The sequence below is a fragment of the Epinephelus fuscoguttatus genome, linkage group LG22, assembly GCF_011397635.1.
Source record: "Epinephelus fuscoguttatus linkage group LG22, E.fuscoguttatus.final_Chr_v1".
Lineage (NCBI taxonomy): Eukaryota > Metazoa > Chordata > Actinopteri > Perciformes > Serranidae > Epinephelus > Epinephelus fuscoguttatus.
The window spans coordinates 4,517,982-4,530,740 of record NC_064773.1 but is presented as its reverse complement, the minus strand read 5'-3'; the positions used below and the strand labels follow the sequence as shown (position 1 = coordinate 4,530,740).

The 12,759-nt window shown below is 40.3% G+C and overlaps 1 protein-coding gene across 1 annotated transcript; it reads left to right on the top strand.

Moving 5' to 3' along the window:
• The first annotated feature begins 819 nt into the window (after window positions 1-819).
• On the top strand, window positions 820-10,772 carry socs2 (suppressor of cytokine signaling 2). The gene is made up of 3 exons (XM_049567295.1): window positions 820-1,282; window positions 5,007-5,263; window positions 5,457-10,772. The coding sequence occupies exons 2-3, from the start codon at window positions 5,137-5,139 to the stop codon at window positions 5,930-5,932; spliced, it is 603 nt and encodes a 200-aa protein (XP_049423252.1). The 5' UTR covers window positions 820-1,282; window positions 5,007-5,136; the 3' UTR covers window positions 5,933-10,772.
• Window positions 10,773-12,759: the final 1,987 nt, after the last annotated feature.

Below are 12,759 nucleotides of genomic sequence, written 5' to 3'. Positions count from 1 at the left end.
CATAGGCTTGTGCTAATAACGTTAGCATGTTATATTTGTGGGGAAAATGTGTCCACAACACATGCACGATAGCGCACACTAGGGCTTGTCATAACGTTGGATATGAATTTTCATGTCATGTTACTCACGCAAGTTTGAACACTGCTGAATCAATGAGTGAACTTCCGCCAGTATGTCCTTGGCGTCATAGCCCCCGGAAAATCTCAGTGCTGACTGATCAATGAAGTTCGGATTTCTCGTCTAATTGCATCTGTAGAGGCTAAGCCAACACTTTAAGCCAGCATTTTCTGCTCTTACAACATCTTAACATTGATTTACATTTAATTGACTCGCACAAGTTGTTTTATTTGCGCCTGGTGTGAACACAACATAACAGTGTGCACTGGGGCCCGTCATACCTCCCCAAGCCTCTGGCCAAATTCCATTCATAATTCTAGGAATTTAAGATTGCATCATCTGTTAGCTGGTGTATAAATCTATTCATAAATAAAATATTTATTAAGTGTATTGCAATCCATTCTTTAATTCTGCACACAGTAAGAGGGGACCCCGGGATGTGAAGTCCTGGCTGCGGCCCTGTTTGCACTCTGTAACCCTGAAAAACTCCTGCAGTAAACTCTGCTGTGGATGTCTCAAAAACATCTCTGTGCACGTGCATTCAACCTGTAACTTAAATATTTCACCTGAGGGCAGAGCGTGTGTGTGTGTGTGTGTGTGTGTGTGTGTGTGTGTGTGTGTGTGTGTGTGTGTGTGTGTTGGACCACCTTAAATCGCTGCTCTCTGCACCACGTGACCATATTCCTGGAAAGTTCCTGGAAATGCTTCTTTTGTGTTTATGGTGATATCGGTTATTAGTCAGCTCGGTGGACACGCTCTGTCCCCAGCACAGTCACGGGTGGACGGACACAATGTTCGGGACACACACGGTGCTCTTGTAGCTCTCTGGGGAAACGGCAACAAATCGGTGTTTAGTTGTTGTTGTTGTTGTTGTTTTGTTTGGCGTCCTCACCGGAGCGCTCGCGCTTTGACTGACTGATTGACGTTTGAGAGCTGAAGCGGTTTTTCGCTCCCCGTTTGTCTCCGCGCCGACCCGCCATTTCTGCGTTGAGGACGGAGAAGCGGACAGAAAATAAAAAGACACACACGAGAGGACGTCTCTGTGGATTTACCCCGTGAATGTCACCGACATGTCGGGTTGCTCGTGGAGGAGAAACTGGCATCGCTGGTTCTGAGCCAACGGTTTTGGCTAGTTAGCAGCTAGCTCCGACACCGAGCCGCTCAGGTACGTTTGTTTTATGTCATCAATCAACGTTAAATAACATCAGGTGGTTTATTAAACACGTAGCGGACAGGTGAGGCGGTGATAAGAAGTGTGAGGGTCTGTGTAAAGCACCTGTGCTGCCGCCTGGTTTCAGTGTGTCCTAGCGGGGGGCGAAGAAACTGTCACAGTGTGCCAAACTCCATTAATTATTTCAGCAATTTAACGCAACGTTGGACACCGAGTGGTGTTTGCATCTGCTGGGAAATTTATGTTTTTATAGCAGTAAAATCTTTCTATCTACAGACAATATGCTGCTCACTATTCATTTGAAAAATAGTAATATTTAAAATAAATAGATAATATGTCTAAAAATAAGGAAACCTATCATATTACACCGAATTTTGTTCTAAATTTTAGCTATTTGGCATCCCCTCGGTTGTGCAACCGCCACGTGTAGACCAGCTAGAAAATTATCTGCGTGTGTGTGTGCTCCTCACACACCACTCTGAATAAGAATACAAAAGCACATTACTACATCTAAATTAGATAAACACAAGACACTGTGTAAAGCACCTGTCCGTTTTTCTAGCAAGGATCTGGTAGAACTGTTAAGTTAAACCAAAGTCCATTAAAAAATCTTGCAATTTTAAGTCTTCTCGGTGTGCGGCTGGTGTTTAGATATGATCAGGAAAAAAAAACATTGACTTGTGTCCTTTACAGTCCACTCTTTAATTCGGCCTACAGGAAACAACCCACCTGCTGTATTTAGAGAGATTATGTAGCTATAAAATGGAGACTCCTGTTATTTTAAGCCAGATTCTATTCGAAGTTTTATCAATCTTACATTGCAACAAGCAAACCTGCTAGAAAATGTTTTTTTGTGTGTGTGTGTGCTCCTCACACACCACTCTGAATAAGAATACAAACACCTGCAAAGCTGCTTTGTCTTGAACTGTTGCATTGAACTAAAGTCCATTAAAAAATCTTGCAATTTTAGGTCTCCTCGGTGGACGGCTGCTGTAAAAATATGATAGGGTGGAAAAACAATTAACTTTTGTCCTTTACTGTCCACTCTTTAATTCGGCCTACGAGAAACAACTCACCTACTGTATTTAGAGATCCTCTAGCTATAAAATGGAGACTCTTATTTGGCTACTTTACGCCAAATTCTATTCAAGATTTTGGCATTTTAATGTTGCCTCGTGTAAACCTGCTAGAAAATGATAGATGATGATGATTTCTTGTGGTTGTGTGGTGATCAGACCACTCTGAATAAGAATACAAAAAGCAGATAATTATACAGTAGATTTTGTGATGACAAACTCCACCTGCACAGCTGCTTTGTCTTGAACTGTTTAATCAAAGTCCATTAAAATTTTTTTGCAATTGGTGTTTAGATATGATAGAGAAAAAAACATTGACTTATGTTCTTTACAGTCCACTCTTTAATTCAGCCCCCAAGAAACAAGTCACCTGCTGTATTTAGAGAGATTCTCCAGCTATAAAATGGAGACTCCTGTTACTTAACATCAAATTCTATTCAAAATTTCAGCAATTTCACTAAACTTGCTTGAAAATGATTTTGTGTGTGTGTGTGTGTGTGTGTGTGTGTGTGTGTGTGTGTGTGTGTGCTGTTCAAAGCACTCTGAATAAGAATACAGATAATTAATTATACACTAGATTTGGTGATGACAAACATGAAAGAGTACCTGTGCAACTGCTTTGTCTTGAACTGTTAAATTGGTGTTTAGATATGATAGAGAAAAAACATTTACTTATGTTCTTTACAGTCCACTCTTGAATTCGGCCAACAAGAAACAACTCACCTGCTGTATTTAGAGAGATTATGTAGCTATAAAATGGAGACTCTTATTACTTTGCTCCAAAGTCTATCCAAAATGTTAGCAATTTAACATCACCATGTGCAAACCTGCTGGAAAAAATTATTTTGTGTGTGTGTGTGTTTGTGAGTGTGTGTGCTCGTCACAACAATAAGAAGGAGATTAATATATCTAAATTACATAGATGTTTTTTTACGTCTCCTCGGTGGACGGCTGGTATATAGATATGATATAGAAAAAAAAACATTTGCTTCTGTTATTTACAGTCCACTCTTAAATTCGGCTTACAACAAAAAACTCACCTACTGTATTTAGAGAGATTATGTAGCTATAAAATGAAGACTTCTGTTAATGAACGTCAAATTCTATTGAGAATTTTATGATCGCCGCGGAAAAAACAAACAACTTCTGTTCTTTACAGTCCAGTCTTTAATTTGGTCTACAGCAAACAACTCACCTACTGTATTTAGAGATTCTCTAGCTATAAAATGGAGACTCATTACCTCACACCAAATTCTATTCTATTGGAAATATTAGCAATTTAACGTTGCCATGTGCAAACCTGCTAGAAAATAAAACTATAATTTATTGTTCTTTTTAGTTTAATCCTACATTCTGCATACAAAAGCAGCCAATTAGTATTTATTTAGATATCAAAGATAGAAAGAGACTGCAATTAGGAGAAAACTAGTCACACCAAATTCTATTGACATTTCTAGCAGTTTAAGGTCACCTGGTTCTTTGGCTGGTGTATAAATCTGCTTATAATAAAATACCTTTTTTTCCTGTTGATTACTGCCCACTCTTCAATTCTGCCTAAAAGAAACTAACCCTGTAGCACTGTAAGATCCATAAAGGTGTTATGTAATTACAGCAGGATAGGGAGTAACAATAGATTCAGAGGTCACTTTGATAACACAGAACAATACAGTAACATTGCACAGTTAGTTAGTTGCTTTGGTTTAGATTTAAGTTTATTTGCACATTTAGATATAAATCATAAACCCACCTTTAAGTTCCTTTTTGTGTCGAGACAAAGACATAGGGTGAGTTTAAAAAGTTGAAGTTCATGGTCCTCAGTTGGGCTCCATGATATCTCGATGAATACTGGCCTCTTGATGTTACAATACATTGGTAGGTAAAGGTCATTGGTTTGTCTAGTTGGATACAAATTAACCTGAGAATATAGATTAAAAAAATCAAAATAATGCAATGAAATATGAAATGAATAAAAGTGCACATATGAAGAATGTTCATATCGGAAATAATCAATACATTACATTTGAAGAAGAGAGGAGAGGTTGCAGCATGTGTCTAGGAGCAAGTTGCTTTTCTAATAAAACGTTTTTTGCAGCATAAAAAAAATTATGAAGGTATGACGGGTACGTGATCGCTTTTTTTTCTCACCCATCTTTCATGTGTCAATAGATAAACTATATTTAAGTTTTTGTAACATATGATGTCTTTTAATATATTTTTGTCATGTCCACAGTGTTTGATGTTTTGACTGTGAAAGTGTAAAACCACGTTTTTTAATTGACATTTTGTTTGTTGATTATTTTCTCAATTGACATTTTTAAAAAATGTCCATTTGAGTCCAAAGTTAAATCTTCAAATGTCTCATTTTATCTGAAGATATTTAAGTCAAGAGCAGAAAGTGCAACACAGGGAGTTTTTAGCATTTTTATGTCAGAGAATTTTCTAAAAAGTTTTTAATTTTGTGCTGTTTGAATCACGTTTGCAGAATTTAACACACACCTCTGATGTTTTGTAAAAAGAGCTCTTCTCTGTGAGGTTGAATGTAGTTTATTTTGAGAAAAAATGGACGAGTCTCCAGTAAAATTACTTTTCTGCTGCAGTCTGGAGGCAGTCGAACTCTTTTGATGGCGTTTCTTTATCTCCAGTATAAACTGGTGCAGACATTGGCGCAGAGACCAGTGCAGCGTCTTCCTCCCGTCTCGTCGGGCTGCTGCAGACCCCGTTCCCATGTCTGAGCTGTGGGCCTAAACCTAGGCTGAAGGTTGGATCAATCCAATGACCTGCCAGTCCTCCGAGTCCACAGACACCATCGAGAGCGACAGACGAGCCGACAACAACTCCAGGGCTGTGGAATCAGACGAGAGCCGCATCGCCTTAGCCATGAAAGACCTGAAGAACACAGGTACGCCCTCACACAGCAATATGCAATTCAGACTACGCTTAGTTGCAGCCCTCGTCCCTTCAGCTTTATCCCAGAGGTATACAGTCTGTTACACTGGCTCGCAGCTCAGATTTAATGATCGAATAATATTTGTTTGTGTTTCTGTGTCCTTAAGTGTCTCATGTTTTTCTCTCCTGTCTCTCTGTGGCGTCAGGCTGGTACTGGGGCAGTCTGACGGCTAACGAAGCCAAAGAGATCCTCCAGGACGCCTCAGAGGGGACCTTCCTGGTCCGGGACAGTTCCCAGAGGGATTACCTGTTCACCATCTCCGCCATGACGTCGGCGGGTCCCACCAACCTGCGGATCGAGTACAAACATGGTAAATTCAAGCTCGACTCGGTGGTTCTGGTGAAGCCGAAGCTGAAGCAGTTCGACAGTGTGGTCCACCTGGTGGAGCACTACGTCCAGCTGTCCAGGACCAGCGACAAGGCGGCATCGAACTCTCAGCCCTCGGCCATGCCACCCAACGGCACGGTGCAGCTGCTGCTCACCAAACCGGTGTACACTGCCACGCCATCGCTGCAGCACCTCTGCCGCATCGCCATCAACAGGACGACGCGGCAGGTCCGGGATCTGCCGCTACCCAACAGACTGAAGGACTACCTGACAGACTACACCTACAACGTGTAGGCACCCAGCAGGACTACAGCTCACTGTGGAGTTATACCAGTGCAATGCATCAGCCGTGTGCTATGCCTGTCTGACCACTGACCAATCCCATCATGCACTGCTACTACAAGAACCCAGCAAGACACAGGGACATGCAATAACCAGTGAGTCTGACAGCTGGAGGAAACCTCAGCAGGATGTTTGGTTGATGATGTTCTGTCAGGCTTCTTACAAAGTCCCTGAAGTACTCCTGAATGTACCACACTGCAGTAAGTACCTGTGTGACCCGTCAGTACTGCTCTGTGGTGCTGTAACTGACCACAGTGTGACTTTAAAATAATACCTTTAGCAACATGACGCCTTTACACATTTACAGACTGCACTTGAACCCAGAGAACGATGCTGATCTGTTTCCAGATTCCAGCTCTGGAGTTACTTAGAAACTACAGGTGATCACCAGAGACGCTGGAGATCCAGGTCATTATATTGTCCGATATTCAAACAAGAGCTGCGACTAAACATTATTTTTTTATCCAGTCATTGTTCTCCGCGTTAAAAATGGACAGACCCTCAGAAAGAGTGGCGCTACCAGCTGGTCCAGGGGCCTTGCCTGAATGGTTGTTGATTCAAGGTTTATTTCAGGATGAATCTGGGGCAGGTTGACAATCATTGTCAGTTATCCAGCCTGATTACAGCTGTAAAACATTAGAAAGTAGTTGAGGCAACAGTTTGCTCAGATATGTCTTGCAGCTTGGTGGAAAGTGAGCTAACGTTAGCTTTAAACTCTGCACTGCCACAGAAGTCCTGTCTCTCAGTTTATCTGACGGGACAAGAAAACTGCAATAACGTCGAGTGCTTTACTGCTCTGAGTTAAGTTTTTTCAGTTTGAGGCGTTCAGGGCACTCCTGCAAGAACACAAAGCTCATAGAGCTGAAAAACTCGAGGTGCTAACCAATGCAAAAGCAGCAACTGAAACGTTTCACTCTGAAAGCAATTACAGAAACCTGCCCCACACTGCTAAAACATACCCCGTCTGATCGGTGACGAATTCCAGCGCTCGCCTCTCCACCAAAACAAGTTACCTCTTGACACTGTTTTGCAACAGCACTCTCGCTGAACCCTTGGTTTCATTTATAAGCATGGTGTACACACAAAACGAGGCCTGAAAGAGGCAAACGCCACTTCCCACAGGAAAAATCGTGATCTATAAAAACAGACTTGATAGGAGAAACTTTGACCCATGCCTACGAACATTTTAGAAACAAGAAATTATCGAGTATTTCTGGCTACGAGATAGATTTGGCAATGCAAGACTACAAAATACTGACAGGAAAACACTTGTTTGTAGTTTAACACAGCCCGAGATTTTGTCTTCGGGTGTCTTTTTTTTCTGATCAAAGTTCCACAACCCAAAAATATTCAGTTTACTGAGATATAAAAAAGAGAGCAACATAAAATCTTTAAAATTTGAGAAGCTGGAAAAATCAAATTTTGGCAGAGAGACAGCCCAAACGCCAATTACTAACCGCACTATTTTTGTAAGGAACAATCTCAAAATAAAGCAAAATACAAGAAGCCTTTCTTTTTAGTACGGCACCTCCTATCCTCAGTGAGCTTTCAGAGGTGGTAAAGTTTTAATGTTTTGTGATGTAAATGTCTTTTATTTTATATTCTGTTGGCTTTGCTGACAGACAGAAAAACAGCTAGCTGCAGAAACGTAGCGCCCACTGCCCATCCTCCAGTCTCCAGTGGTAAGCTAACGTTAGTTTTGGTCGCTCTGCACCGAGCACCACCCAGTTCGGGTGGAAGCTCATTAGTGGGGTGGTAGGACAGCATTGCGTCTGGTCTCCCCTCAGGTCGCCATGGCTAGTAAGCGGCTTCGCGTTTAGCGTTGTCGTAGTTGACAATGCTAACACTGCTAACACAGCTAATGCTAAAGGAGGTTTGCAGGTCAAAATTTAGCCATTTACTCGCCGGGACGAGCAGGCGGGACACCAGAGGTCGGGAACAACATTTTCTCAGCAAAGCTGTTGGGTCAGGACGGTGTTACTAGCAGTAACCACTGAAAAAGTTGCGATGCTAGCTAGCAAGCTAGCTCCCACCAAACCCGGTCGGTGCGCACTGCAAAAAAACTGAAAAGCAGCAAAAATAACCTTTTGACTAACGTGCGTAACCAGTCAAAAATATTTTAGGAAAATTAACTATTGATATCCCTTCTTTAGTCTGCAGTGAAGTGGAAAGGAATCTGTTTTGTGTTTTTCTTTCTTTATTACTATATTTTTAAATTAATTATTTGGTCTGTAAACCTTCAGAGAGAGTGTGTCATGGCCCAAAGCAACATATTTAATTTATTTATGTATTTTTTCCATATTTAATTTAACTTTCACATTTCTGTGGCTTGAAAAGTAAAAATAATTAAATTAATTAAATAACTAATTGTTTCAGCTTTACATTAGAGTTTAGTTAATTGGGTTACATTTAAAAGCATTTGTTGATTACCTGAAGAGTATCCTTGAAACAAAAGCTCAATTTAAACCCAAGTGAATATTTATTGTTAATCATTTATTATTGGAAACTTTATTTTCTATATTTGTTAAATTGTACACTGAGCTGCAAACTTAAAGACTCAACTGACTCGTATCTCTATTTCTTCTTTAAGTATCACCAAATCACATCATTCTGTCACAGACACTCGCTCAGTAATTTTAATGAAATTGTTCAGACATTATGGACCTGTAAATACAGCAAAATATGCATTTTCCAGCAAAATAGCATTAAGCATCAAATAAATAGCATTACGAAAGACAAAGGGAATTATAGGCCGGTGCAATAAATTGTTACACAAATGTGAATCAGCTGAAATTAACTAAAAACTTAAAGAGAAAGGTGAAACATTTCCTGTTTCAGAAACATAAAATCTTTACATCATCCTCTCTCCAGTCAGTTTGTTGTTTTCAACACAGGGAAAGAAGCCCTCTGATTGGCTGAGTGATGACCATGAAAGGTTCAGTTAGGGTCAAACGTCAGTGAGGCAGCAGGACGAGGTTTCCCGATCGATGAGCAGCGTAACAAACAAGCCGACGTCCTCCGTGTTGTTTTTCATCCCGACACATGTCAGAGTCAAAGCCTTAATAGGGCACCTCTCCGGGTTTCTGTTGGACTTTGTCCCTGTCGGATGTAGTACTCTGTGACTCTGGACCAATCAGATGACAAGAAAACAAAGGCCCTGTAGTCCCAGCATGTCCTCAAAAATACAGCTTTAGATAGTTTTGTCCTCTTTTGTGTTTTGTTCTGTGGAGACCATCCAACCAAACTCCATTTACAAATCTTAGGTTTTTAGGATTCCTTCCAACACCTGGTGGAACGTAACATGTGAGCCTCTTTTAAAGGAACATTGTGCAAGATTTAAGGGGATTTAGTGGCATCAGCTTCACTATAAGCCATTCACAAATACAACATGCTAACATTATTAGCACAAGCCTATGGCATTTTACATTGTCTAAATTACCCTAGCAGCTAGCAGACTTTTCCTCTACTCATATGAAACCAGGAACAACAGCAACATTTAACAAAGGTAACGTTACAAAATTTGGCTCCATTACAACTCACAAGGTTCACTGACAGAACAACTGTCTTATACTAAACACGTTTTCCAAACAAATACAACATGCTAACGTTATTAGTACGAGCCTATGGCATTTTACATTGTATAAATTAGCCTAGCAACTAGTGGAGATTTCCTCTGCTCATATGAAGCCAGGATAAATCACACACAAGACTTAAAATGCTATTTTGTGGAGGCTTTATTGTCTTCACAATTTATTGTTTCTTATCTGTGAAATTAAAGTAAATAAAAGCTTTGTTTCCACTGAGGGAAATGGTTTCAGCTTACAGAGACAGGAGGAGTTAATTTTCGGGGAGGTGCACATCAGGCTACAGTGTTGATTTGATTCAGATGTTTTTAAGTTTTAGACCATTCAACCAAACCCCATTTAAAAAATCTTACATTTCTAGGATTCCCTGTTGATTGTTAACTATTAACAGCTGGTGGAATGAAACACATGAGCCTCTTTTAAAATGTCTGAAAAGGTCTTTCAGTAAATTCGGTTTAAATTTGATCCATCATGTAGCACTTTATTTCATGAAAACTTTAACTTCAGCTCAGCCAAAAATTGGCTTAATTTTATTTGGTTTTAATTTGGACCTGCCTCTCTCCTGCATGTTTTTCTGGCTCTAACGTGTAATCATCAGAATAAACGTGTCAGTCTATTCTGGCGTCTCTTACAGTTTTGTAAGGCTCAGTTTAAATCCATACTGTGGTCATGTAACAGGAGGTCACTCAGGTAAACGGGACTTTGTTGCACATGTTTGTCCACAGCTTTGATGCTCACACTGTTGCATCTGACTCTGTGTGGACTCTACATGACATTTCTGTTATTATCTATCATAATGTTCCTCTTTGTATCGTTACTTTTGTATGGAGGGCTAATCATCAGAGGGGAGGGGTCGCTTGTTTTCTCCTTCAGCTACGATTTCACGGTGGTAAAGTGCATGAAACTAAAAACTCTTTTAAAAAATCTTTATTACTGAACACAGAACACAATGAGCAGATCTCTGTACATATCACAGCTGTGGCGTGAACCCCGCAGCTCTCGGCCTGTTTGATTTTTAAGAGATATTTATTGATTGTGTCACACTGTGTTTTCTGGTACATTATTTTGTAAAGAAGCTGCACAGACTCTGAGAGCATGCGTGTTGCTGCCGTCGTCGGTGTGTCTGCTGACGGGAAGCCACACCGCAGCTCTGCCTCTGTAATGCTGATCAGCTTCATGAGATAAATAAAGTTTTATATGGTGCTTCATCATGGTGATGTGTTTGTTATTTACTGCACAGATTTGCACTGGTTTATTTGTATTTATTGGTTTTGATGATGATGTTTCAGTTTAATTCAGAGGTGTTTTTTTATTTTCACCCTCATTAATTGTTTTAATGCCTCCGCGTCGGCAATAGCTGCAGCTGGAGACATGTTTTTGGGTTGTCTGTCCATCCATCTATCCTATTCTTGTGAATGCAGTATCTAAAGAACACCTTCAGGGATTTTCTTTTTCAAATTTGGCACAAACATCCACTTGGAGTCAAGGATAAACTGATTAGAATTTTGTGGTCAGAGGTCAAGGTCACCATGAACTTGCTGCCTTCTCTTTCTCATGAATATCTGAAGAACACCTTAAGATTTTTTTTTTTTCCAGATTGCCTTGAAGGGAATTCTTTTTCAAATTTGGCACAAACATCCACTTGGAGTCAGGGATAAACTGATTAGAATTTTGTGGTCAGAGGTCAAGGTCACCATGAACTTGCTGCCTTCTCTTTCTCATGAATATCTGAAGAACACCTTAAGATTTTTTTTTTTCCAGATTGCCTTGAGGGGAATTCTTTTTCAAATTTGGCACAAACATCCACTTGGAGTCAAGGATAAACTGATTAGAATTTTGTGGTCAAAGGTCAAGGTTACTGTGACCTTGCTGCCTTCTTCTCATGAATATTTCAAGAACACCTTAAGATTTTTTTCCCCCCAGATTTGGCACAAACATCCAGTTTAGTGATGAATTGCTAAGAATTTTGCGGTCAAAGGTCAAGGTTGCTGTGACCTTCCGTCCATCTCATCCTCATGAACACAATATCTCAAGAATGCCTTGAGGGATTTTTTTTTTTTTTCAAATTTGGCATAAACATCCACTTGGAATCAAAAATAAACTACATAGATTTTGGTGCTTAAAGGTCAACGACAGCATGACCTCACTGCCTTTTCTTTGTCATGAACGCAATATCTCGAACGTCTTGAGGAATTTCTTCGATTTGGCACAACATTCATGTTGGCTCAAGGATGAACTAATTAGACTTTATTTGTCAAAGGTGAAAGGCCAAGGTCATTTTGACTTCCTCCATCTCATTCTCATGACAGCAATATCTCAAGAATGTCTTGAGGAAATTTCTCCAAATTCGGCACTGGCACTGGCAAAGTCCACTTTGACTCACCAATGAACTGATTAGAATTTAGTGGTCAAAAGTTAAGGTTGCTGTGACCATGCCTCCATCTCATCCTCATGAACAGAATATCTCAAGAGGGCTTTGAAAGATTTTTTTCAAATTTGGCACAAACGCCCACTTTGGAGTCAAGGGTAAACTGATTTGATTTTGGTGATTAAAGATGTTGCCTTCTCTTTCTCGTGAATATCTTAAGAACACCTTAAGGGAATTTCTTCAAATTTCACACAAAAGCTCACTTTGGCTGAAGGATGAACCGATTAGACTTTAGTCGTCAAAAGTGAAAGGTCGGGGCGTCGATGGCTTAGTGGTAGAGCAGGCGCCCCATGTACAAGGCTGTTGCCGCAGCTGCCTGGGTTCGACTCCAGCCGGTGGCCCTTTGCTGCATGTCACTCCCCTTCTCTCTCCCCCTTTCACACTTGTCTGTCCTATCCATTAAAGGCAAAAATGCCCAAAAAAATATCTTTAAAAAAAAAAAAAAAAGTGAAAGGTCAAGGTCATTTTGACTTCCTCCATCTCATTTTTTTGTACGCGGAATCTCAAGAACACCCTGAGGAAAGTAATTCAAATTTGGCACAAATGTCTACTTTGACTCAACAATAAACTGATAACAATTTTGTGGTCAAAGCTCAAGTTTGCTGTGACCTTGTGTGCATCTCATCCTCATGAGCTCAATATCTCAAGGGCCTTGAGGGAATTTCCCAAAATTTGGCACAAACATCCACATGGACTTAAGAATGAACTGATTTAGATTTGGTGGTTGAAGGTCAAAGGTCACTGTGACTGCGCAAAACATGTCTTTT

Bases quoted from the DNA above. Each gene is read 5' to 3' on its own strand.
- socs2 (XM_049567295.1), top strand. From the start codon at position 5,137: ATGACCTGCCAGTCCTCCGAGTCCACAGACACCATCGAGAGCGACAGA. The intron at 5,264-5,456 runs GTACGCCCTCAC...CTGTGGCGTCAG, and splicing joins GAAAGACCTGAAGAACACAG to GCTGGTACTGGGGCAGTCTG.